The sequence below is a fragment of the Pipistrellus kuhlii genome, unplaced genomic scaffold (genome assembly GCF_014108245.1).
Source record: "Pipistrellus kuhlii isolate mPipKuh1 unplaced genomic scaffold, mPipKuh1.p scaffold_m20_p_4, whole genome shotgun sequence".
Taxonomy (NCBI): domain Eukaryota; kingdom Metazoa; phylum Chordata; class Mammalia; order Chiroptera; family Vespertilionidae; genus Pipistrellus; species Pipistrellus kuhlii.
The window spans coordinates 14,598,286-14,620,783 of record NW_023425540.1 but is presented as its reverse complement, the minus strand read 5'-3'; the positions used below and the strand labels follow the sequence as shown (position 1 = coordinate 14,620,783).

At 42.6% G+C, this 22,498-nt stretch overlaps 1 protein-coding gene across 3 annotated transcripts in view; it reads left to right on the top strand.

The window, feature by feature from the left end:
• The window catches only part of MYO10 (myosin X), a 189,963-nt gene that overhangs the window by 115,122 nt on the left and 52,343 nt on the right, over window positions 1–22,498 (top strand). For all 3 annotated transcript variants that reach the window (XM_036411036.2, XM_036411035.2, XM_045571550.1), the window contains 10 exons: window positions 2,031–2,160; window positions 3,157–3,275; window positions 4,503–4,649; window positions 4,822–4,922; window positions 5,026–5,092; window positions 5,868–5,960; window positions 6,494–6,562; window positions 6,759–6,841; window positions 8,822–8,930; window positions 11,384–11,464. In XM_036411036.2, the coding sequence (XP_036266929.1) occupies window positions 2,031–2,160; window positions 3,157–3,275; window positions 4,503–4,649; window positions 4,822–4,922; window positions 5,026–5,092; window positions 5,868–5,960; window positions 6,494–6,562; window positions 6,759–6,841; window positions 8,822–8,930; window positions 11,384–11,464 (999 nt within the window). The remainder of the gene's footprint in view (window positions 1–2,030; window positions 2,161–3,156; window positions 3,276–4,502; window positions 4,650–4,821; window positions 4,923–5,025; window positions 5,093–5,867; window positions 5,961–6,493; window positions 6,563–6,758; window positions 6,842–8,821; window positions 8,931–11,383; window positions 11,465–22,498) is intronic.

The following is a 22,498-nucleotide window of genomic DNA, read 5'->3' as shown; positions in this document are numbered from 1 at the left end:
CAACAACATTAAAGGACATGATACAACACAGTGTTTATGAGCCTACCAATACTACCATATTTTTCATTTTGTAAGTTTTCTTCCCATCCTGATTTTATTAGTTATGGTTAAAAAATGTAGTTTTTACTCTTTGGATAAAGCAAAATATAATCATGTTTCTACATGATGCTGAGAATTTCCTTTAAAGACGATATACTATTCTAACAATGTTATTTACTCTATTCGTTAGAATTCTCTGAAAGTGTTAAGATAATGCTGTAGTGACATGTTGCAAAACTTTATTATTGTCAACATTTTCCTTGGAACAAATTTTCATCTTTGAAGTTATGGAAGATTACACAGGGGAATTATTTTTTTTTTAAATGTCCTTGGAAAGTAATAAATAACAAATTCCTGGACTTTGAATCTTGCTAATGCAACCATGAGAAAATTCCTTAACCTCTAAACATTGTAAGAGTGTATGCACGTGTGGCCCAACGCAATCCTGCCACATAATCTCCTTTTCCAAAAAGTTATACTCACTTATAGTACCAGTGGCCAGTGCCTAAACACGCCATTTTCACCATGTCAGGTCAGTTCTTCAGAAATGACTTGCTAATGTAACAGAAATGATCCCCGATTTTCTTTAATTTGTGCATGTTTCGTTTCTAAGATGGGAGACTAATTTCTCTGTGGATTTGCACTTCCTGTGTAAGAAGGGCCTATTTTATTTTTGTTGCGTGTGTATCTCCCAATATAGCTCTTGTTCCTTCCCTTGCATTTTTCCCCTTTTAATTTTGTTTCCCTGTCTATTGTTTTTGCCCTTTGTTTCAGCTTCACTGTTTTTTCCTTGTAAAGAAATGATGTGTCTCACATTTTAAAATCTCCAGTTGTTTCCTTTTGTGATTTCTATTGCTTCAAAGTGGTTCATGATTTCCTTCTCCCACATCTCCTGCGGTCAGAGCAGTGATTTCAGATCCAAGTGCACTTTTTTTCTTCTTTTTTAAAATATGTTTTTATTGATTTCAGAGAGGGAGAGAGGGATAGAAACATCAATGATGAGAGAGAATCATTGATCGGCTGCCTCCTGCACCTCCCCTTCCCCACCAGGGATTGAGCCTGAAACCCGGGCATGTGCCCTGACTGGGAATTGCACCATGACCTCTGGGTTTGTGGGTCAACACTTAACCACTGAGCCACACCAGCCAGGCCCAAGTCCTCTTTGTAGGTCATTTCAGGAGCCTTGTCGCCAATTTTGTCCTCAGTTGTGGATGTGGGTGTGAGTGCAGAGTTCCTGACATGAATATAGCTCCTAAATCCCAATAGAAAATGACCACATCTTCGATGGGATCGAGAAGACTCCTGGCTAAAGTTGTTTAGATACTTGCTGGTTACAATACTCCTGTAGGTAGATGCCTGTTGATTGTTATTTTCCCCCCAAACAGCATTATGAAAGGTTCCATTTACTACCCAGAGGCCAAGATAAGACCTTAAGAACCCTTTGGAGAAATGAGGAGTAGAGATGTCAAAGAATGTCCAAGGCAGATAGACCCAGGTCCATGCCTAGGTCCACCAGTATCTGTAGTAAGAGGATACAAAGACTCTCCCATTATAGAGTTTATTCCACCTCCTTGGGTTCCTGCTGTGAGTAACTATGAGGACAAGCCCCATAGTTTTGATCCTGCAGAACTCTCAGGAAGGCTTAGCTTTCCCAAATTGCCCTCCTATTTTCACGTGTAAGAAAATAAATATTCCACCATGCTTTGCTATCTGAAGGGGGAAATATAATTTTTTGTGGCATAACTAAGAGGCTTGTACATTAGGCGGATACTTAGTTTTGTGTCATCGATTAGGCTCTTCCTCAACATTCTACAGTTCCTAACCTCATGTTCTTCTTTATCTTTAAAACTGGTCATACATCTATTTCTTATGTTCTCGCCTTTTAGAACACTACTTGGTAATTTTGTTGAGCAATGGGCGTTTTTAAAATTTTTTTTTTAGTATGAAAAACACACACACATAGACAATGAAACACGTTACTTTTCTTCCAGACGGCAATGGACGTAATGCAGTTTAGCAAGGAGGAAGTCCGAGAGGTTTTGAGGCTGCTTGCTGGCATACTGCATCTTGGGAACATAGAATTTATCACTGCTGGTGGGGCGCAGGTTTCCTTCAAAACGGGTAAGGTCGCCCCTCCTGTCCCCGCCCCCTTTTCTCGGGCTGTTTCCTGGGTTATTGATCACCTCAACACCAGCAGCTTCTTGTTGGTAAAGTGCCTCGGGGATATGTTGTAGAGATTGAGTGAGTTCACGCACGCATAGCTGTGTCAGTTGTCATTTTCCTGGAGCGGTTTCTCTATTTATTTTTAAACTGTTCTGATGGAAGCACTATAAGAGGGCATGGAGGCTGGGAACTTAATGAGGTCAAGTACAAATGGCTGTAAGGAGCCCAGGGTTGCAGGCCAGTAGTTCTTAATTGTTTGGCCCCAGCACCTTGTAATAATCTTAACGTGATGGAGAACCCCAGAGAGAGAGAGCTCCTTTTAAAACTGTGAGTCTTACCTGTTGGTGGTGTTCACAATATCAGGAATGAAGCAGGCCTTGCAAAATGACCATAATAAACCCTTTGCATATTAAAATACAATATTTGTATAGAAGACTATTTTCCAAGAAAAACAAATCAGTAAGAAGAGTGACATTGTCTTATATTTTTGCAAGTTTCTTTAATATCTAATGTAATAGAGGCCGGTTGGGTTCTCATATCTGCTGTTGCATTTATTTTGTTCGAGATACCTCAGGTCATGTAATCCCTGGAAAAATCATTGGTATACTGGTGAGGGAATGAGAATAAAAGAGCAAGTGACATCTTGATATTACCATTGACAATAGTTATGACTTCACAAACCTCTTACAGTGTCTTGGGAACCCCCCTAATCTTGGGGTCTATGGATTGCACTTGGTCCAAGCTCCAGGTTCTTTGCCACTAACCTAGGACTTGATAAAGGAACGACAAACTTACAATAGAATGTATGTCCCATAAATTCTGCTGAGGGATTCATGGGCGCTTGCTGCTTTCATGTGTTGCTGTGAGTGGCTAGCTTTGTACCCCCTGGCCGTCCCTTTGGCCTGGTCCTCTTGGGGGCTGGGAGTCCACGTTGACTTTGTTCTCCATCCCCAGCCTTGGGCAGGTCTGCAGAGTTACTTGGGCTGGACCCAACGCAGCTCACGGACGCTCTGACCCAGAGATCGATGTTCCTCAGGGGGGAGGAGATCCTCACGCCGCTCAGCGTGCAGCAGGTACGCGCTCTCTGCTATCCAGGCTGGATTTGAATGACACTCCTGGGGTTTCAGATCCATGGCTTTCATTCAGATAAGTAACTGTGGTTCACAATCAAAATAAAGATGTCCGCCTTGAGGGGAATAGATAAGTTATTCAGTTGTTTCTATGAGACCGTGTAGCTGCCTCTTTAGGAGGGTTGGGTCTGGTGCAGATGGCCTCTGTTTGAGTCCTGACTCTTCCACCTTTCACTACTCTGTCTATTCTTAGGAAGTTTGTTCACTGTGCCTCAGTTTCCTCCGTAAGACCTATTTCAGAGGATTCTTGTAAGGGTCATAAGAAAATACACACCAAATGGCCAGATTATGATCTCTGAATGCATAATAATCTGGCCTCTCAGAGCGTGTGTGTGTGTGTGTGTGTGTGTGTGTGTGTGTGTGTGTGTATTAGAGGCCTGGTGCATGAATTCATGCATGGGTTGGGGGTGGAAGTTCTGGCCAGCCTGGCCAGGGGGAGGGGACATGGGTGGTTGGCCGGCCTGCCAGCTGGTCGAACTCCTGGTCGAGGGGACAATTTTCATGTTAGCCTTTTATTATATAGGGTATAAACTGAGTGGCCAGATTATTATGCGTCCAGAGATCATAATAATCTGGCCATGCAGTGTATATTCTCAGTCCTTACTGATTGGAACAGAATAAGAACTAAGTAAACATGAGCTGTAAGACGTTATTGTACATGAAAACATGCAACCAAATGTTGTATTACTTATTTTTGCCTCCGTAATGGCCTCGAGCCAGTTATATGCTCTAGCCCGTGTAATACCTGTTTCTTGATTAGATAAGTCAAAACTACTAACCATATCCCATTAAGGAAACTTTTATGTGTATAAAGTACAATAGAAGAAGGTAAAATGCAAACAGTCTTAATTATTGTTTTCAACCCGATAAAATTTGTAACCCTATTATATCAGCTCAGATTCTCACCTAAACTCAACATACAGAGTTGACTTTGGAGCCTGTATTTAAAGGTATCCTTGGTGAGTCCTATTGTCAAGTGACAGGCAAGCTCCAGTTTGTCCTTTCTTCCGAGGTTGCACTGATTTACTTGCCGTTGGGTGCATGGTGCCACCCCTGCCACATGTGTCTCGCAAGAGCTCCCGAGTGGGAGGGGCGGATCTGCCTGCTGGCTGACCCTGGTCAGGGACATGATGATGACCATGTCTCCTCTCCCCCCACCTTCACCCCCAGGCAGTAGACAGCAGGGACTCCCTGGCCATGGCACTTTATGCACGATGCTTCGAGTGGGTGATCAAGAAGATCAACAGCAGGATCAAAGGCAAAGACGACTTTAAATCTATTGGCATTCTTGACATCTTCGGATTTGAAAACTTTGAGGTATGCTTCCCACGGGTGGGACACATGCATTATTTTCTACCTACTTGTTGGCTGATCTTCAGCAAAACTTTCATAACAAACACTGATTTTTTTTTTTTCTGGAGATCTTTTTCCTCTTCATATGTAATAGCGAGAGCATTAAAGATACCTTTTGAATGGTTTCTTCCCTCAGGTTAATCACTTTGAACAGTTCAATATAAACTATGCAAACGAGAAACTTCAGGAATATTTCAACAAGCATATTTTTTCCTTAGAACAACTAGAATATAGCAGGTAAGCACTCACGCAATTCTATTTCAATTTCTTATTTTTACTTAGCCACTAAATTAAAGAGGTACAGGTTGCTATAACTCAGCTTTTTTAAATCTTTCTACAGAGAAGGATTAGTGTGGGAAGATATCGACTGGATAGACAATGGCGAATGCCTGGACTTGATAGAGAAGGTAATGTATTGTTGAGAAGAGTCGTTTCAGTCCCCAGGGTGTCCAGCTGGGCTGATTCATCTTTATGGGAACGAAGTAGCTTGTGTGAACACGCACATCAAAGATGTGAATGTTTAGAACACAATGGACCATTTGGAAAAGTAAATGTAAATGTGCAAGGTTGGATTTAAACACTTGGCTGCTTCAAGTCTATTGTCTGCTTGAACTCAGTATTTTAGGATCAGCAGTGGGCAGAGCCGCTTCACTCACATAGATTCGAAGTCAGCATCAAGGCCTTGCCAGTACCAGTAAGAGACCAGCCAGTTGTAAGAGTTTTGTCCCCAAAATTGTGGTGGGTTCAATTTTTTTTTTTTAATGTTTATGTGGCATTTAAATTTTTTGGATTTCTTTGAAGTACTATTTCGCATTTTTTCAATTAAAGAGTTACTGTGCCTTTCATTTTCTGTTTTAAAATGTATTTTTATTGATTGCAAAGAGGAAGGGAGAGGGAGAGAGTTAGAAACATCAATGATGAGTGAGAATCACTGATCAGCTGTCTCCTGCAAGCCCCATGGGGAATCTAGCACACAACCCGGGCACGTGCCCTGACCAGGAATGGAAGGAACCATGACCTCCTGGTTCATAGGTCAGCATTCAGCCACTGAGCCACACCTTTGGGCTGTGCCTTTTCTTTTAACCATTTATTTGATACAGAGTAGAGAGGAAAGGAGCTTAAAATATTTTGAAGCATATTATGTTCACTTTTAATTCATTTAGCCTTCTTTCTCTCTTCTAGAAACTTGGTCTCCTGGCCCTGATCAATGAAGAAAGCCATTTCCCTCAAGCCACGGACAGCACCTTATTGGAGAAATTACACAATCAACACGCTGTATGTCATTACCTGCCAATTCTTAGTTTTGTCTGGATAGCAGATCTGTGGATTAAAATGACATTCGAGATATTTCAATACTGTTGGCCCCCTTGAGCCTCCACATTTAATTTTGTTTTTTTCACATAACCAATGGAGCGCTTCTTCGATTTCTAGAACTAAGTTATAATAAGCCAAACGGGTAGATTTGGCCTCCCTTGTGCCTTCACATATAATTTTTTTTTTTTTCCTCTTAAGCCAATGGTGTTCCTCTTCGATTGTTAGAACCAAATCAAATCAAAATAAGCCGCGGGGGTAGATTTGGGGCTGTTTGTCACATTATGCCCATGTTTATGAGTATAGAATTTTGTGTTTTTAGCCTGTTGTGATGACACAGACAGGAGGGACATGGTTTACCTTATGTGTATCACCGTCTAGGTGGATATATGACTGGTTTTGAAATTGCTTTCACTGGCTGCTGTAGTTAGTTTCCTCTGGAACTCAGTGGACACCAGTAAGTAAAAGTAGGCATTTGTGTGTGTTTGTTTTATTAGAATAACCACTTTTACGTGAAGCCCAGAGTCGCAGTCAACAATTTTGGAGTGAAACACTACGCTGGAGAGGTAACTTCTTAATTAAGATCCTTATTGACATTGGCCCAGTTGGTATGAAGAGAAATAATACTTCCAGAAGCCAATCATAAATATATTCATAGGACTTTTCTTCCTGGGCCTGTCTTTAAAGGGACTTTCATGCTTATCCCCTGAAATTGCTCTTTTGGTCCGTTCTACCTTCACGCGTTTATTTCTTTAAAATCAGGTGCAGTACGATGTCCGGGGCATCTTGGAGAAGAACAGAGATACCTTCAGAGATGACCTTCTCAACTTGCTCAGGGAAAGCCGGTATGTCTGTCTCTTCCCTGAGACATCATTAGCGAGCAAAGTAATATTTGTGCAAATGCTTTTAATTCACAAATATAGGAACAATGACTATGAAAGCAACTTAATCTGTTCTCTTCTTCCCTGGGCAATAGTTCATCAATAAAATGACCACAGATATATGAATAGCGGTGACTACCATTTAATCAGGTGCTGGCAGAACAGCAAATCCATGACTCAGATGCTATTATGAATCCCCTTATGCAGATGAGGAAGCTGAGACGTGGAGCAGTTAAGTGACTTGCCCAAGATCTCACCAGTTTAGATTGGTCTTCTTGGCTCAAGAACTCAAGATTGTAACCAGTATCACCCAGGTTCTTCTTGACAAGTTTAGGGCTGCGGTTAAATTGATGTCAGCCTTGGGTCTGTAGGACCCCTGTGTCTGTAGTTAGTGCAAAGGCTGTCAGGAAAAAATAAACCAGTATCCATTCAGCTCAAATGATAAGTTTATTACACAGTCAGTTATCCATGTATGAATTATAAATCCACACCATTCAGTCGATAGTTGATTAGCGTAGCTATGTGTGTATACTAAACTAGGAGACTTTGTGAGAGAAAAAAGGGAGGAAAATAAGCCTGTTAAAGCTTTCAGAACCTGTGTCAGATCCTGAGTGAATATAACACAAATAAATTTTTAATGTCTTAGTAAGGAAAGTAGCCCAATTATTTTAAAGTTGTAATACTTTTAGGAATGCCAAGACCAGGTGGCCACGCTGTCATTTAAATAGCTGAGTACTGAGGGGAAGGGAGGCCATGGCAAGTGTCAGCCTAGAAGCTCAGAATTGGAAGTAGTCCATCTTCAGATGTGTTTTCACTCTCCTTCCCTATTTACACAATGTCGCCATTTTTACTCTTAGATGAGCTTTTTAGATCTGTAAAAGCGGCGATGTTTTAAAAATTCCATGGCATATGATCTACCAGAGAGGTTTCTGGGTTACTGTGATGCATTTAAATAAAAGCCGCACCTTGATGTTAAATGGAAGCATTCTGTTGTAATGAGAAGCTCATCTGTGACAGTGTCATGGAACCAGAGCTTTCCTTCAGAGCACTCAAAGCATGTGGGGGCGAGCATGGAGTAGCAGCCGGGGACACAGTTGAGAAAGGGTTGGGGCAAAGTGAGATGTGACAGAGGAAGCACTGGCGTTGCCACCTTGGGAGTTATGGATGCCTAGACGTTGTCCCCATCTTTCCTGGTCTCAATGAAGCCACCAAACCACCCTCCATCCCCCCGCCAATGCCCCACTTTATAGCCCAAAATGTTTTCCTTGCAAGGAAGATAAAGAGAAGTTACTGAAAAGCCTTCTTTCTACTTTATTAGTAGGGACAATGAATTCTATACAACATTTTAGTAACAGGAATAGCTATCAACTTCTGCGCTTTTCATGTGCCAGGCACCCTGCTCAGCCTTTTGTGTATTTTCTCGTTTCATTCTCACCCCAGAGTGATGGGGTAAGTTTTAAAATTAGCCCCATTTTCCAGATGGAAATACTGAGGTTTGGAGAGAGACCACCATCCTCCCCAAGTCACATGGCCTGGAAATAGCAGAGGCAGGATTCGCATCCCAGTCTGCCTCACTCTAGAGTTAGCACCTTTCACCTGTTAAATGCATGGATGTTGCAACACTTTGAGATGAGCAAAACAATATGTCCCTCCAACCGGAGGGAAGTCGAGGCTGCAGAAGCTGGGGTGGTGCTCTCCTAACTGCACCCTGGGCTGCGTCATTTTCATCCAATCCACTGTTCTGCAAGACTCTAGAGCTCTGAAGGCGACCAGGTTTTTTTTCAATGCCTGATGCAGGGTTAGTTTGAAATCTTTGGAGCTGTCGTAGCTCTTCCAGGCCTCGGTGTGTTACCGTCAGTGGGAAAATGCATTGTAATTACAGTAATCCAGCACCTAATAACTGGGTATGTGTCCCTCGTGGTCCCCTGCTCTTTGCTCTCACAGATTCGACTTCATTTATGACCTATTCGAACACGTTTCAAGCCGCAATAACCAGGACACCTTGAAATGTGGAAGCAAGCACCGGCGGCCCACAGTCAGCTCACAGTTCAAGGTTAGTGTCCTCTGCTGGCTGTGATGGTTCCTTGTTCCCGTGATCTAAGAATTGGAAATAGGAGTTAGGAACAGGAGCTCCATGAGCCAGTGTTTGTCTTGTAAATCATCCTATAAACCAGAAATAGTACATAGTTTTCTCGCTGTTAAAAAAAAAATAAGTTGCTGCTTATTCTTAGATTATGAAATGGCATTCCTTAGGAATTGCCCTGTGGGATTGTGTTTGGCCACATGGCTCTCTCTGATTTGTATCCAGATGATCATGTGGAAATTGTGTCTGTTTCTTCCCATGTCTGAATATTTGTATTTTTTCTCAGGTCTATTTATAATATCATAACTAGGAATAATAACCAAGTGCACATTTAAATAAGATCAATATCAGTTACCTTGTCAAAATAGTTCAGGATGCAGGGAAAATAAGGAACATTTTTATTTTCATTTTATTTAGTTTAGAGGTAGAGCATATGATGACCATTTTTTCAGTTTAATCCTAATGTGAAGAGATACGGAAGCACAGCAGTCAACAGACATTTAAAATATATTTTTTATTTACTTCAGAGATGGTGGGAAGGAGGGAGGGGGAACACTGAAGAGAAAGAGAGAGAGAGAGAGAGAAGAGAGAGAGAGAGAGAGAGACATCAATGATGAGAGATCATCATTGATTATCTGCTTCCTGCATGCCCCCTACTGGGGATCAAGCTGGCAACCTGGGCATATACCCTGGCCAGGAATAGAACTGTGACCTCCTAGTTCATAGCTCAACATGCAACCACTGAGCCACACCAGCTGGACAGTCAACAGACATTTAGAACTTCTGCCCTCTATGGGGCTTTTATTTACTCACGGTTGGATGCATCAGTGGGAGTCTGTGTGTGGTCTGTTGTGCAATGTGGTTGGTGATGAGCCAGATACACCCAACATGGCTGGCAATGAGGGTGAGATAAGATGGAATAATAATAGCTACCATTTATTATGTATACTTACATGCAAGGCATTGGGCTAATCATTTTATGTACATTATCTTGTTCACTTCTCTCATAATTTTATAAATATACATTATTGTCCCCATTTTATAGATGAGAATGCTGAGGTTTAGAGAAATGGAGAACCATTCAATCCCCCTGAGGACTGAGCAGGATTTGAATTAAGCGGAAGTCTGTCTGACTCTAAAACCTACCTTTTACTCTCCCTGTGGAACATTCTTTTTCTAGGTTCTTGCAAGGCTTTGTGGATATTTGGGGACTAAATTGGACTAGGAATCAAGGAAACGGGAAAGAGTGGGTGGACCTACCAGGTAGAGACAAGGGCGAGAGAAGGACTCCTGAGGCAGGAGTGGGATGAGCCCTGTCCCGGAGGATTGTGCATAGATACAGGCCAGCTGACCTGGCATCTTGTACGAACTTAAGCTGGTACCAGGATATGAAGGGCATGGAAGCCAGGACATTTTGTCATCTGTGAAAAACGTAAAGCTTTTAAGCAGAGAAGTAACTAATCAACATAGTGTTACAGACAGCCCAGTTTCCTCAGCAAGATTGTAAGAAGAAAAAAGAGAGATGGGGTGGGGGAGGGGCACCCAATGAATTAAAAGAGACTTAGGAGATACTTCAACCGACTACAATACACAAATTCAAAGAACAAAGCATTTTAAAATGAAATTTGCGACAGTTGACTAGTTTAATGTGAAATGAGACAATTGCACATTTTAATGTTAACATTAAGGAATTCATGGTAAATCTTTTAGGATGATATGGGTATGGTTATCTATATATTTCTTAAAGTGATTATCCTTTAATAGAACATACTGAAATTTTGAGGGATGAAATAAGCAATGTCTTGGATTTACTTTTCTGCAAGGGGTGGGCATAGTACAGATGGAGTCAGGGATCAGAGGACATGGGATTAGCTAAAGCTGATGATGAGTATTTGTTGCATGCTGTCTGCTTTGGTAAACGTTAAAAATTCACAATAAAAAAATCTTAAAGAAGACTAAAAAAAGAAAACAGTATTACAGAAATTGAAGGTTAGAGTGGAGATTGTAGGTCCAAGACCTGCGAGGTGCTGGCTGTCATTTGGATGGAAATAATGAGTTTGGACAAATAACTACAGTGGGAGAGCTCATAATTCTCAGGTTTTCTATGCTAACCATTGAAGTAGCCTATGCTTTTTTTTGCTGGTTAACAGAATAATGTTATTTTTTTAATGGTTCTATTTCAAGGAAGTAGCAAATAAAATTTGTATACTATATTGTGCAATAATTTCAGTGACAGTGAATTATATTTTCGCTTTATTTTATCTTAGAATGACATAATTAAAAATAAAGACCATTATTATTCCTATGATTAAGGGTTTTTTGTTTGTTTGTTTGTTTCTGGTAAGTGTCTAAGGTGCTGAGAAACTTAAAGAACGAGATACTAAGAGACTAAATGGACATGCACTTTTCTGACTTTCTATTAGGACTCACTGCATTCCTTGATGGCAACCCTGAGCTCCTCTAATCCTTTCTTTGTTCGCTGTGTCAAGCCCAACATGCAGAAGGTAAGAGGGGCCGGTTCTAGGTGGAGACCCCGTCTTTGAGGACACTGCCTCCTGGGGTGGTGACTTACAGATTGGGTTTCTCCGAAGTCCATTCATTAGAGATGGTTGGAGATGTATGCGGCATTATTATAACCTAACGTTGCTGAATGGAAAGATTCCCTTTGTCTCCTGGGTCTTTTTGGCTGCTTTTGAATGATGCCATTCAGCTTTAAAGAAGTCTAGCTGAAAAGGAAACACTGTAAAGCCTTCACTTTTTTTTTTTCTTTCTTTTTTTGTCTTAAGCACTTGATGTGAAATTCTTGGGCAAGCTTCTATTTTAGAAGAAATCATTGGTGTATTTTTGGTGGTTGATTTTTCTGTTTGGCTTTCTTTTGCTTTGTTGTTATATGTGATGAAGTGTCTGTATTCTGTGTTTTAAGGACTTTAGGTGGTCGTAAGTAATTTGAAAACTCCTGGAAGGTTGTCATTATGAGTTTTCTTATGTAGGCTCTGAGATTTTAGCTTTGAAGGCCATATCCTGATCAGAAATAATGGGAATTTTAAAAGGAAAAGCTATTTTAACAAAGAAAATTTAAATTTAGCATTAGATATAGATGTAGTTGCTCAGTCCAAGACTCAACTGGGCAACTTGCCTTAGCGTGTTGTTAAAAATGTGAAATTATCTTGATTTGGCGAATATCAGCTCTTAGTAGCCCCCACTGGAGAGAGGTAAACCCCCACAAAGTATTATAGTAATGTCAAGGGCCCCTCGTGTTGAAAAACAGGTGTCATCCTCAGAAGCATTAAGATAAGGAACCTGACCTGAACTGTGACATATGAATTTTGTGTTAGATTCTGATAATGTGGCTGGGTGGGACTAGATCTTTATATAGTGGTTACCAGTTGCCTTTGACTTAGTATTACAGGGATTCCTGGTTTATGGTATAAGATGTTTAATTATAAGAATTAGAGTTGAATCCTCTGCCTTTTCGGAAGGCGGAAGTGTATGTTCTCTTTACTAAAGAATAACCTGTTCATTTTGTTACCTTACTGGGTAGTACAGTGGTGAGAATTGGCACGTATAAGGCATTAGGGTGGTCGAGACTGGTTTTACCTAGAAGATCTGTGATGACTTACCGTATTTTTCGGACCATAAGACGCTCCGGACCATAAGACGCACCAGTTTTTAGAGAAGGGAAATGAAGAAAAAAAGATTCTGAAACAAATAGTGTCCTAAAATATTTTATATGCATTAAAACCCAACATCACAGTCATAAACACATGTAATCAACCCTGTAAAGTAAACAGCAGCATTTAGAACCATTTTAGAGCCGGGCAAGCACACAGAGACCACACAGAGCCGGGCAAGTAAAAAAACTTTTTTTTTAAAGTATATTCTGGGGGGGGGAAAGTGCGTCTTATGGTCCGAAAAATACGGTAATATGCATCTATTCTGACATTTTTCACATTTACATTAAAAAGTGTTTTAGGTTACCACAAAAAAAAAAGGACACAGAAGCAATACATAGCTTTTTTGACATTATGTAGGAAATTAATGGTTAAGACATAACCACATGTCATTCCAGCTGGTTTATACTTCACTTTATAACCCCAATGGGCAGTATGTACAAGACAGTATAAATGGACTTGTCATGTGGAGTCTATAACCACAGGAGCTATTTAACACCTGTCAGCATTTCTTTTCTGATTTTGTAACGGAGATGATAATACTGTATTTCATCCTTAAACATGCATGGTTTTTTCCAGCTTAAGGTCTTGGAGCTCGGGCTGGATTTACAGCTTTTGGCAAGCCAGAGTTTAGTGCAGGCCCTTGCTCTTTCTTAGCGGTGGCATCTCAGATTCAGTGAAACGGGGGACGTACTAGCACAGCATTATTTTAAGGATAGACATTCTTTTAAATTGTAATAGCTTTTGATTTTAAAAAAATACATATTTTTGTGATAGCTTTTTAAATTAGGCCCTCTTGAATTGAAAATTGTCTGCAGCCAGAATAGTAAAAAAATAAATTACTCTGTTTTTGATGTTTATTTTTCCTCGTTGGGATTTGATTGTGTCTAGTTGCTTTGGTTTTGACATTTAGGAAAAATAGGAATGGGGGGAAGGGAGGAAAAATGGGGAATATTTTTGGAGATATGATATGGATATGGATATATATATATATATATATATATATATATATATATTTTAGGTTGAAATAATGAGTTTGGAAAAATGAGTTAAGACATTTATATTTCTTTCTTAGCGGTGGCATCTCAGATTCAATGAAATGGGGGACTTACTATCTCAGCATTGTTGTAAGAATAGACAGTCCTTTAAGTTATAATAGCTTTTTTATTATATATATATATATATATATATATATATATATATATATATATATATATTATAAAAAAAGCTATTATTTCACTTTATAACCCCAAAGGGCAGTATTTATAAGACAATATAAATGGGCTTGTCATGTGGGAATTAAGAAAAAAAAAGATGCAGCTCAAGCTCACATTTCCATTTGTGTTCGCTCACACCCCTTTCCTCTCCTGACCCGGCAGACACAGACTCCCAACACACCAAGGGACGGGTTGTACAGACTTCGAAAAAAATGTCTTGGTGACATTTTATAGACACAAGAACTAACTTCTGTGAGGCCTGACATGAAGGTGTGATTTTTTAAGTGTAACGATGCTAATTAGAATATAGAGATACTACATTATGCCTCGCTCAACCTTCAGTTGGTTCCACTGAAAATTCAGGTGTGTTACTGGTGATGGTTACATGACGTGTACACAGTCCTCGTTTGGAGTTTTTTTATGAATACTCTTTTGTCCGAAGATAGATGCTTCTAGAAATTTCACAGCGAAAACTTTGCCTTCCTTTGCCCCAAGATGGGACATGTGGGTTCCCGGGAAGGAGGGGTGCGGCCGTGTCTCCTCCCCTCGGCGTCCCTCCCACCCTTCTCAAGTGAGTTGTTCATCACCGGCTTGAGAGCATTTATTCAAATACATGTGCATGAAGGTACTTTGTGTATTGTTCTGGAATATGGACCATGGGTTTTGGCAGATTCTACAGTTTGTTTGTGGGTTTTTAATGCGTTTTTTGTTGTTTGTTTGTTGGCAATTCTGTGACCAGAAAAGAATAAGAACAGCGGTTCTCAAGTCTGTGGCCTTAGAAAAAGCAAAGTAGTTGCTTTGAGCTCTCAGCAGCATGTCCCGCATAACCAAGACTCCCTGAGGCCTGGGGCCAGTGTGAGCACACAGCCCTGGCCCAGGCTGCCAGACTGGCTGTCTCCCCCCCCCCCCCCCCCCCCGCTACCCCCCAATGTGGGTGCTTTGGCCTCTAGCATCTGGAACTCCTTTGCAGGAGTATGGCGAGGTTTTGTATTTTGCTTTGAAAAGCAGGTGCGTGCAGGGAGAATGGAACAGTTATGTCAGTTCAGTTATAGTAATAGGTGGACTTCTTTCTCTTTGCAAACAACTGGTAGCTAATGCTATGTTTTGTAGGTCAGGCTCTTGCCTGGCATCATTGGAAAGTCCTCCTGGTGCTGCTTTAGAAGGTGAATTTTAAAAAGCACAGCCCTGGATCCAGTGTTCTATCCTAGGCAGCCCTGAAGGATATACTCCTCCACGCGCCTCGGAATTTTCAGTTTGCAAACAGCAGACTTCCCTATTGAACGACTTTTAGATGAGGGTGTGGCCAGTTAGCATTTTCTCTTGCATTTGCTTGGGCAGTAGCAGTTTCTGGCCAGAAAGTGCCCCAAACAAGCCCAGGAGATACCTGAATGCCAGGAAACCTGCTTTGCCTCCTCAGAATTTCCCCCCAAGGGTAACCCAGGGCCTGTGATCTACCAACTCCCCTCCCCCGTCCAGGTATTTTAGCAAATGAGTTCCAGTTAGAAAAGTCTGTCATTAACATTCCTCAGAAAAACCCTGAGGAGGTGCAGGACGGAATTAATGAAGGGAACAGACCAGATACACATCAGGAAGCCTTCCCAGGTGTGAGAACGGACTGTCTGCCGTCACAGCCCTGCAGTGTACCCTGGCCGGGCAGCTGTCACCTCCCACTGAGCGGGACTGGCAGCCTCTCCCCCCATGGCTGTGGGTGGGGAGCACTCCATTGCTAGCGGGGACCAGTTTGATTTCAGCAGCTTTGTCTCTCCTTTTTTAACCCACGTGACAATATCCTGAACCATCCTGTCAGGTCTTCCCAAAGGCAGGCCTGCAGTCGCTGGAGGAGCTCTGGGCTGGAGACAGGCCAGCGGAGCTGTTTATTTAAAAGAGGAGGGGAAGGGAGAGCAGAGGGCTGGCCACCCGGAGCCGGGCTGGAGACCAGGCCCCCGCGGAGGGGACCTGTGTGGTCTGTGAGGTAGACTGCAGTCCTATTGCTGGAAAAAGGGATGTCAGAGAGGAGAGTGAAGCTGGAGACATAAGGTTTGGCTCTTGCCATTTTTAAAAAAATCCTCACACAAGGATATGTTTATTGATTGATTGATTGATTTACCGTATTTTCCAGCATATAAGACGACTTTTGAAACGAAAAAAAAGCCTGCTCAGATTGACCAGAGTCAGAGAGGCGGTCTATTAAAAAAAGAACTGGTGTTGCCTCGGAAGTGGGGGGTAGTCTTATACAGGGAATATAGGCCTAAACATGTTTTAACTGTAAAATTAGGGGGTCGCCTTATACTCCCGATCGTCTGATACGCCTGAAAATACAGTATTTATTTATTGAAGAAAGAAAGAAGGGAGGGAGGGAAACGTTTATCTATCAGTTGCTTATCATACACACCCAGACCAGGGATCACACTTGCAACCTAGGTATGTCCCCTGTCAGGAATTGAACCCGAAACCTTTTGGTATATGGGCCGATGCTCCAACCAGTGAGCTGCCAAGCTAGGGCTGGCCCTTGTGGAAGCTCTGTCTCTCTGAGATATGCGGCTGTCAAGGGTCTCACACAGTCTTTGAGGAAAGTTGGAGAATGCCACTGTCCTACACTTAAATGAACCATGATGGCCTGCATCCCTGTCTTTAACGTTAGTACTGTTGACCTCTGACTAGGTCCCATTTGGACAGCACCCTAGACAGCCCGCAGCCACACACAGCGTGACAATGATGAGCATCTACAACGATGAGCATGCATTATGGACACGTGAGCCTTTTGCCTCCAGAGGCATAAAGATTTAAAGACCCGTGTCCATGGGCTCTGCATATAAGTATACAAGTTCTTTGGTTTCTTGTCCCCCCAGCCCCCCGTTGAGGTATGCCAGTCTGCCCCACGCCTTCCCTGCTTCCCATCTTATTTTGTTGGCCAATTCATTTTGTTCATTAGATTCCACAAATAATGAGTCAAATATTTTTAAACCCTTAATAAATATACATTTCCCTGCTCTGCTAAACACCTCCTACATTATCTCAGAATTTTTGTTCAGACATCAGCGCACGATGGTCCAACATCTCCAGGCTCCTGGGGGTACCTGGGTTTGTAGGGCTTTGCTTGTCTTATTGCTGACGGTGTGCGCCTCATTCGTGTTTGTTTAGTCCGCTCCTTCCCCTGTGACTTTTCCCACCGCCCCCAGCCCTCTCCCTTCATGCAGGGTTACCTGCAGGGCCTTGGTAACTAGGTCATCCGTGCTCCCTGCCAAGGACATGGTGGCTCTGCTCCGATCCCAGTGAGGCAGGGGCAGGAGAGGTCCTGGTCGCGGGCTGGGATGCACCACAGGCCTGTGAGTGTGGGAGGCCCCTGCAGAAGCGCATGTGCGGAGCCCACAGAGCCATGGGACGAACCAGAAACGGATCACAGGTGTGCGCCTGGGTTTCCGTCCAGCCTCTTGTCACTGAGCAGCTGGGGGCCTGGGGGTTGTTTCCGGGTGCCTCCAGCGTGTGTGAGGACAGTGCCCACCCTGAGGAGCAGGTGGAGGCATTAAAGGACGTAGTGTGGACATGCAGCCAGCCGCATTTGACGGTGTGAAACACATCACACACGAGTTACATGTGTGAATGTGGACAGTATGCGTCCTCACAGGTTAACCTCTTAATTTCAGCCCAATCGTGGAAAATCTTTCTAAGGTCTTTTCCCTTTCGGGTTTGGTTTTAACTCACATGTCTTTAGTAGATTGTTGTATTTATCTTTAACCACGGGTGCCTCTAATCCTTGACATTGTTATGGGATGGACATTTTTATTTCGAGTTTTTTAAAGTAACAGACTTTATTTTTAGACATTTTAAAATGTACAGAAAATTTTAGGATATAGTTGAGTTCTTATATCAATCACTCTCTCCCCTCCAACACACACACACACACACACACACACAGTTTCTCAAATTAGTGTGGCGCCTCTGTTATCATTAGTGGACCAGGACTGAATCACAGAGTTCACTGAATCACAGAGGTCCGCTGTGCGGAACAGGTCTTTGATCTCTGACAGATGCATACCATCACGATGTGTCCAAATGCCCAGTGTTTCATACCCTCTTCACAATAGGATGAACTCTTTCAAAGTAATATTTTTATAAGAGTAGGATAGTTTGTGATTGGCCTGAGGTGAAGCACTGAGCACGAAGTTTCATTGCACCGGATACAATGTGGATGGCATGTTTTATGTACTTAGACTAAATGGAAAAACGGGGAGGGCAAAAGCCCAGGGAGCTAGGATTGCCTTAGAACCAAATGGATCATCAGCCCCTGCTCCTCCTCCCTGCGTTCGGTTAGCCTGACAGCCATTCGAGAGGGTTCCATGTCCGCTGCCTCCTTGCTGAAACGTGCCCCCTTGGCATCGGGGAGCCTCCACAATTCCTCCTGTCTTCCTGACTGCCACTCCTGCTGTCTGTCGTCCTGATACGGGAGCATCTTGGACTTTTGAGAACATCACGTACAGAGAAGAGGACCTGTGAAAAGGGAGCTTTGCTTTTTCATGAAATTTCAGTAAAGGAAGCTTTAAGGCTACCATTCTTCTCCCTCAAGAAGACAATGCCACTAAGCCCCTCGGTGGTCACTCGAATCCTGTTTACTGAGTTGCCATGGCAACTATTCAGTGGCGCTATGTAAAGACCAGGATAAATAGCGGTCAGTGAAGCTCCGCTCAAGGGAAGAGTGTTGTTCTCAGGGTAGACTTTCTGAGGTCACAACCGACTTGATTTTGTCCTGGAGCATTTTATTTTATTTTTTTCAAAAAAGAAAAGAAAGAAATAATAATAACAACTATTATCACTATCTTTTAAAATCAGGGTTCTCTGGCCTTTGTCAGTGCATGGAAGGTGGTTGGTTGCTTTCCTCCCCCAGACAAGACCTCCCCCGCCAGCCTCGCCGGGCTGGACTTCCTTTCAGTAGGAGAGTGAGGAATGAATTAAGCAAGCAGAGCCCAAGACACCACATAAAAGACTGGGAGCTCCGGCCAGCTGCAGAAAGCCCGTTTTTGTGTCTGTCGGCTCCCAGGCTCCTGGTCCGGACTGCTAACGATGCGGCCATTTACTGGGGACCGAAACTGAAGGGGGGGAGCCAACACACAAGGTAGGGGTTTCACTCTTACTTGCACCGCTGAAGCGTTGTGTGTGCCTTTGCCGTGAATGCGATGGTGTAACGTTTTGCAGAGGGCTTTTTTTTTTCCTTTTAAACCTCACGGGAACAGGTTTTGCCGTCACTGTGAGCACCGTATTTAGTTTCCAAACGTATGGGTAAGTGCTGATTTTGATCACGTGTACCGATACTCATGCTTTGTAAAAATCAAGAACAGGGCAGACTTACTAGAGAAGGCACTGATCATGCAACGTGTTTTTGGAGAAAGAATTCATCTCTTAGAAGGAAAGATAATTTTTCATATTATTTTTGAATGGCAGTCGGCCAGAGGTGAAGCGTTGAGAGTGAAGTTTTATTGCATCAGATAAAATCTGGATGGTATGTTTTCGAGGGGGTGGGGAGGGGGTGGAGGAGGGTGTGAGTGGTGGTTTCTTTTATTTCAAAAGATTTCTCTTCAGAAGTTTATGCACTACAGTCCTGCAGCTTCTCCTTGTGCTTTGTATGACTAAGAAATCTGCACAAGGATAACCATCTTTTTGTAAATTGCCTTATAAACTGGCGTCTGCACCAGTACGGGAATGGGGGAAGTTACCGGAGCTGAATGGTCATCTGGTGAATATTCTGTGCTTGTTAAGCGAGTTTACACAGGCCGGGTTTTTGCAACCTGCCTGGAGAAACCTGATAAGGCACGTTTTGTAGAGATTCCCTGATTTCCCAAAGTAAATGTCTCCAAAGAAAAGAACATAATAAAGAGAGGCTGAAATGCTAATCCCCTCCTCTAGGGGACACATGAATGTGTTCAGTTGATTTCTATTCAGTTGCTAAAAGTGCCTTTTTAAGGGAGTCACAGTTTTAAATGTGAAGAAGGTGGTCTTTCAGATGAAATGGAGTTACATTTAAAAGAAACGAATAATAATGTGTCTGGCGGCTACTTAGCACCACCTGCTTCTATTGAAATAATTTGTAGTGCTCATTGAAAACCAAATGTTAGATGGTTTTACTTTTACCATCAGTTTTTAAAAAGTTAATAGTAATTATTCTGACATAAAATTAATTACAACGTAAGAGAAAAGCTGAGAGTAAAGTCCTGGGAAAGATTTCTGCCTCTCCTAAAGCGTTTTCTCGCCCTCATTTCTGTGTTTGAATATTGGGTCCCTGGTTCCATAATCCCATTGCGACTTGCAAGAGGGTTTGACTGTGGCAGTGGCCGGCAAACTGCGGCTCCCGAGCCACATGCGGCTCTTTGGCCCCTTGAGTGTGGCTCTTCCACAACATACCACGGCCTGGACGAGTCTATTTTGAAGAAGTGGCGTTAGAAGAAGTTTAAGTTTAAAAAATTTGGCTCTCCAAAGAAATTTCAATCGTCATACTGTTGATATTTGGCTCTGTGGACTAATGAGTTTGCCGACCACTGGACTATGGATACACTCACTCTCTGGTGAGTAGTACTTCACTCTCTCTGATGAGTGCCATGGCATGTTAAAGGGTACATTCAGAAGACACTACCCAGTCTGCCCTGCTCGCTTCTCTCCCGGGATGCGAGCTGGTAAAATGGGTTAATGTTTTCTGCTGCTCCCACTGTGTAGATAGCCAAGGCTCCCCTGGGGCTGTGCATTGTACTTGGGCTGATCCTGATGGGCTCTGGGTGGCACCCAAATAGAATCCCAGCCCCAGCTCATCTGCCTGCCTCCTGGTTGTTGTTGATCTCCAGCCTAAGTGGCCCTGTGCTAGCATTTCCACTGGCAGTCCCAGGCCTCCTGAGTGGGTGATTTCTGTCAGTGCCCTCAGTCTGCAACCCACCACCGCTCCCCCAGCGAGTCTGTGAAGGTCCCATTGGAAAGTTGGGGTACCCCTCTTTACTCTGGAACAAAGGGCAGGTTTGAGATAGTGCTGGGCTCCGCCTAAGCTCCCTGGGGCTTCTCACTCCCTGGGGGAAGCCCTGAGCACCTGCCTTCTCATCCGCGTCTCCCTGCGCTAGCCTTTGACCCTGGAGGAGGCCCTGCTCCTGCTCAGGTGGGCTCTTCCTGATACTCAGATGTGCTGCTGGAAAGGTAGTAACCAGACGACTTCCTGGGTTTTGTGGCCACCCCTTCCCAATAAAAAGGCAATAGTTGTTGACTATAAAAATCAGGAAAATAGGCAAAATGGCAAAAACCTTAAAATTACAATTACCCATAATTTCACCACCTGGAGACAATCCTATTTACATTGTGTTTATATAGACTTTTTTCCGCCCTTTACACTTGGGTCACATTCTATCTTGATTTTTGTAACTTACTTTAAAAAAAATGACTGTGTCTTAAAATATTCCCGTGCTTTTTTTCATGATTTAGAATTCTGCTAGTGGCTATACTTTCCGTCAAATTTCTATTGTTGGATTATTTCAATTATTTTAAGCAGTGTTGTCGTATTATCAATGTGTGTAAGTGTGCACATTCAAGAATCTTTCCTTAGGTAAAGTCTCAGAAGTCGATTTGCTAAGTCAGCATGCGCCTTATGGCTTTGATGTATATATACACACATGGGCAAACTGCTCTTCATTAAGGCAACAATAAACAGGAAAACAGTTTTTGCAACATTTAAAACCGTAGATTTATAACCTTAATAAATAAAGAGCCCTAACAAATCAATAAGGAATAAAACAGATTTTAGTAGGAAAATGAGTAAAGCACATAAATGAGAAGTTTCCAAACTGGTGAAATACAAATGGAAAATATCCTGACAACGTCAATGGTATAATCCAATAAATGAAACTTAAAATAGTGCGAGACCTTTGCCAGTGGGAGGGTTGGACGGGCTGTTGGTCTGTGTTTCTTTTTAACAACACTTCCCTTCCGGGGTCTGTAAGTAGTTAAGAAACTACGATTAATGCACTCAGGAGCTGGGGATTAAATTGTGGCAGCCTTTCGGATGGGTGATCTCTGTCTTCTTGATTTCGCTTTTTTTTTTTTGCCTCCCTGGGACCGTATCCCATCAGATTTTTCTCTCTTGTGCTGTCACAAGTTCCTTCTCCCAGGGTTCCATCTCCTTGCTCACACTCTCTTTGTACTCAGTACATCTAAATATTCTAATGTAATATTAAATATAGAAATTACTTATGTATCTATCAATCTAGATATGTGTGTGTCTGTGTGTGTGTGTATATATATATGTAAAATACACACACACACACACACACACACACACACACACACACACATATATATATATATATATATATATATATATATATATATATATAATACATATATATAAAATAAAGGGAGGTGAGAGTGAATAGGGTTTTCCTTTGAACAGTCGTTTTTCACAACCAAACATTTCAACCAAGATTCCCTGCCCTCTTTCTCATTGCGGACGCTGTGCCATCCAATCTGCCCGGGCCTCTGTCTTGCTAAAGCTTCCAGGTGCGGTGTTCTCCACCGGCCCTCCTACTCCCGCCCCCGCCCCGGGCCTGTGACTCTGCCGGCACCGCCTCCTTCCTGGCACCTCTCTGCCGGAGCATCCCCTCCCCCTCTCACTCCTGCTTGGTTCCCT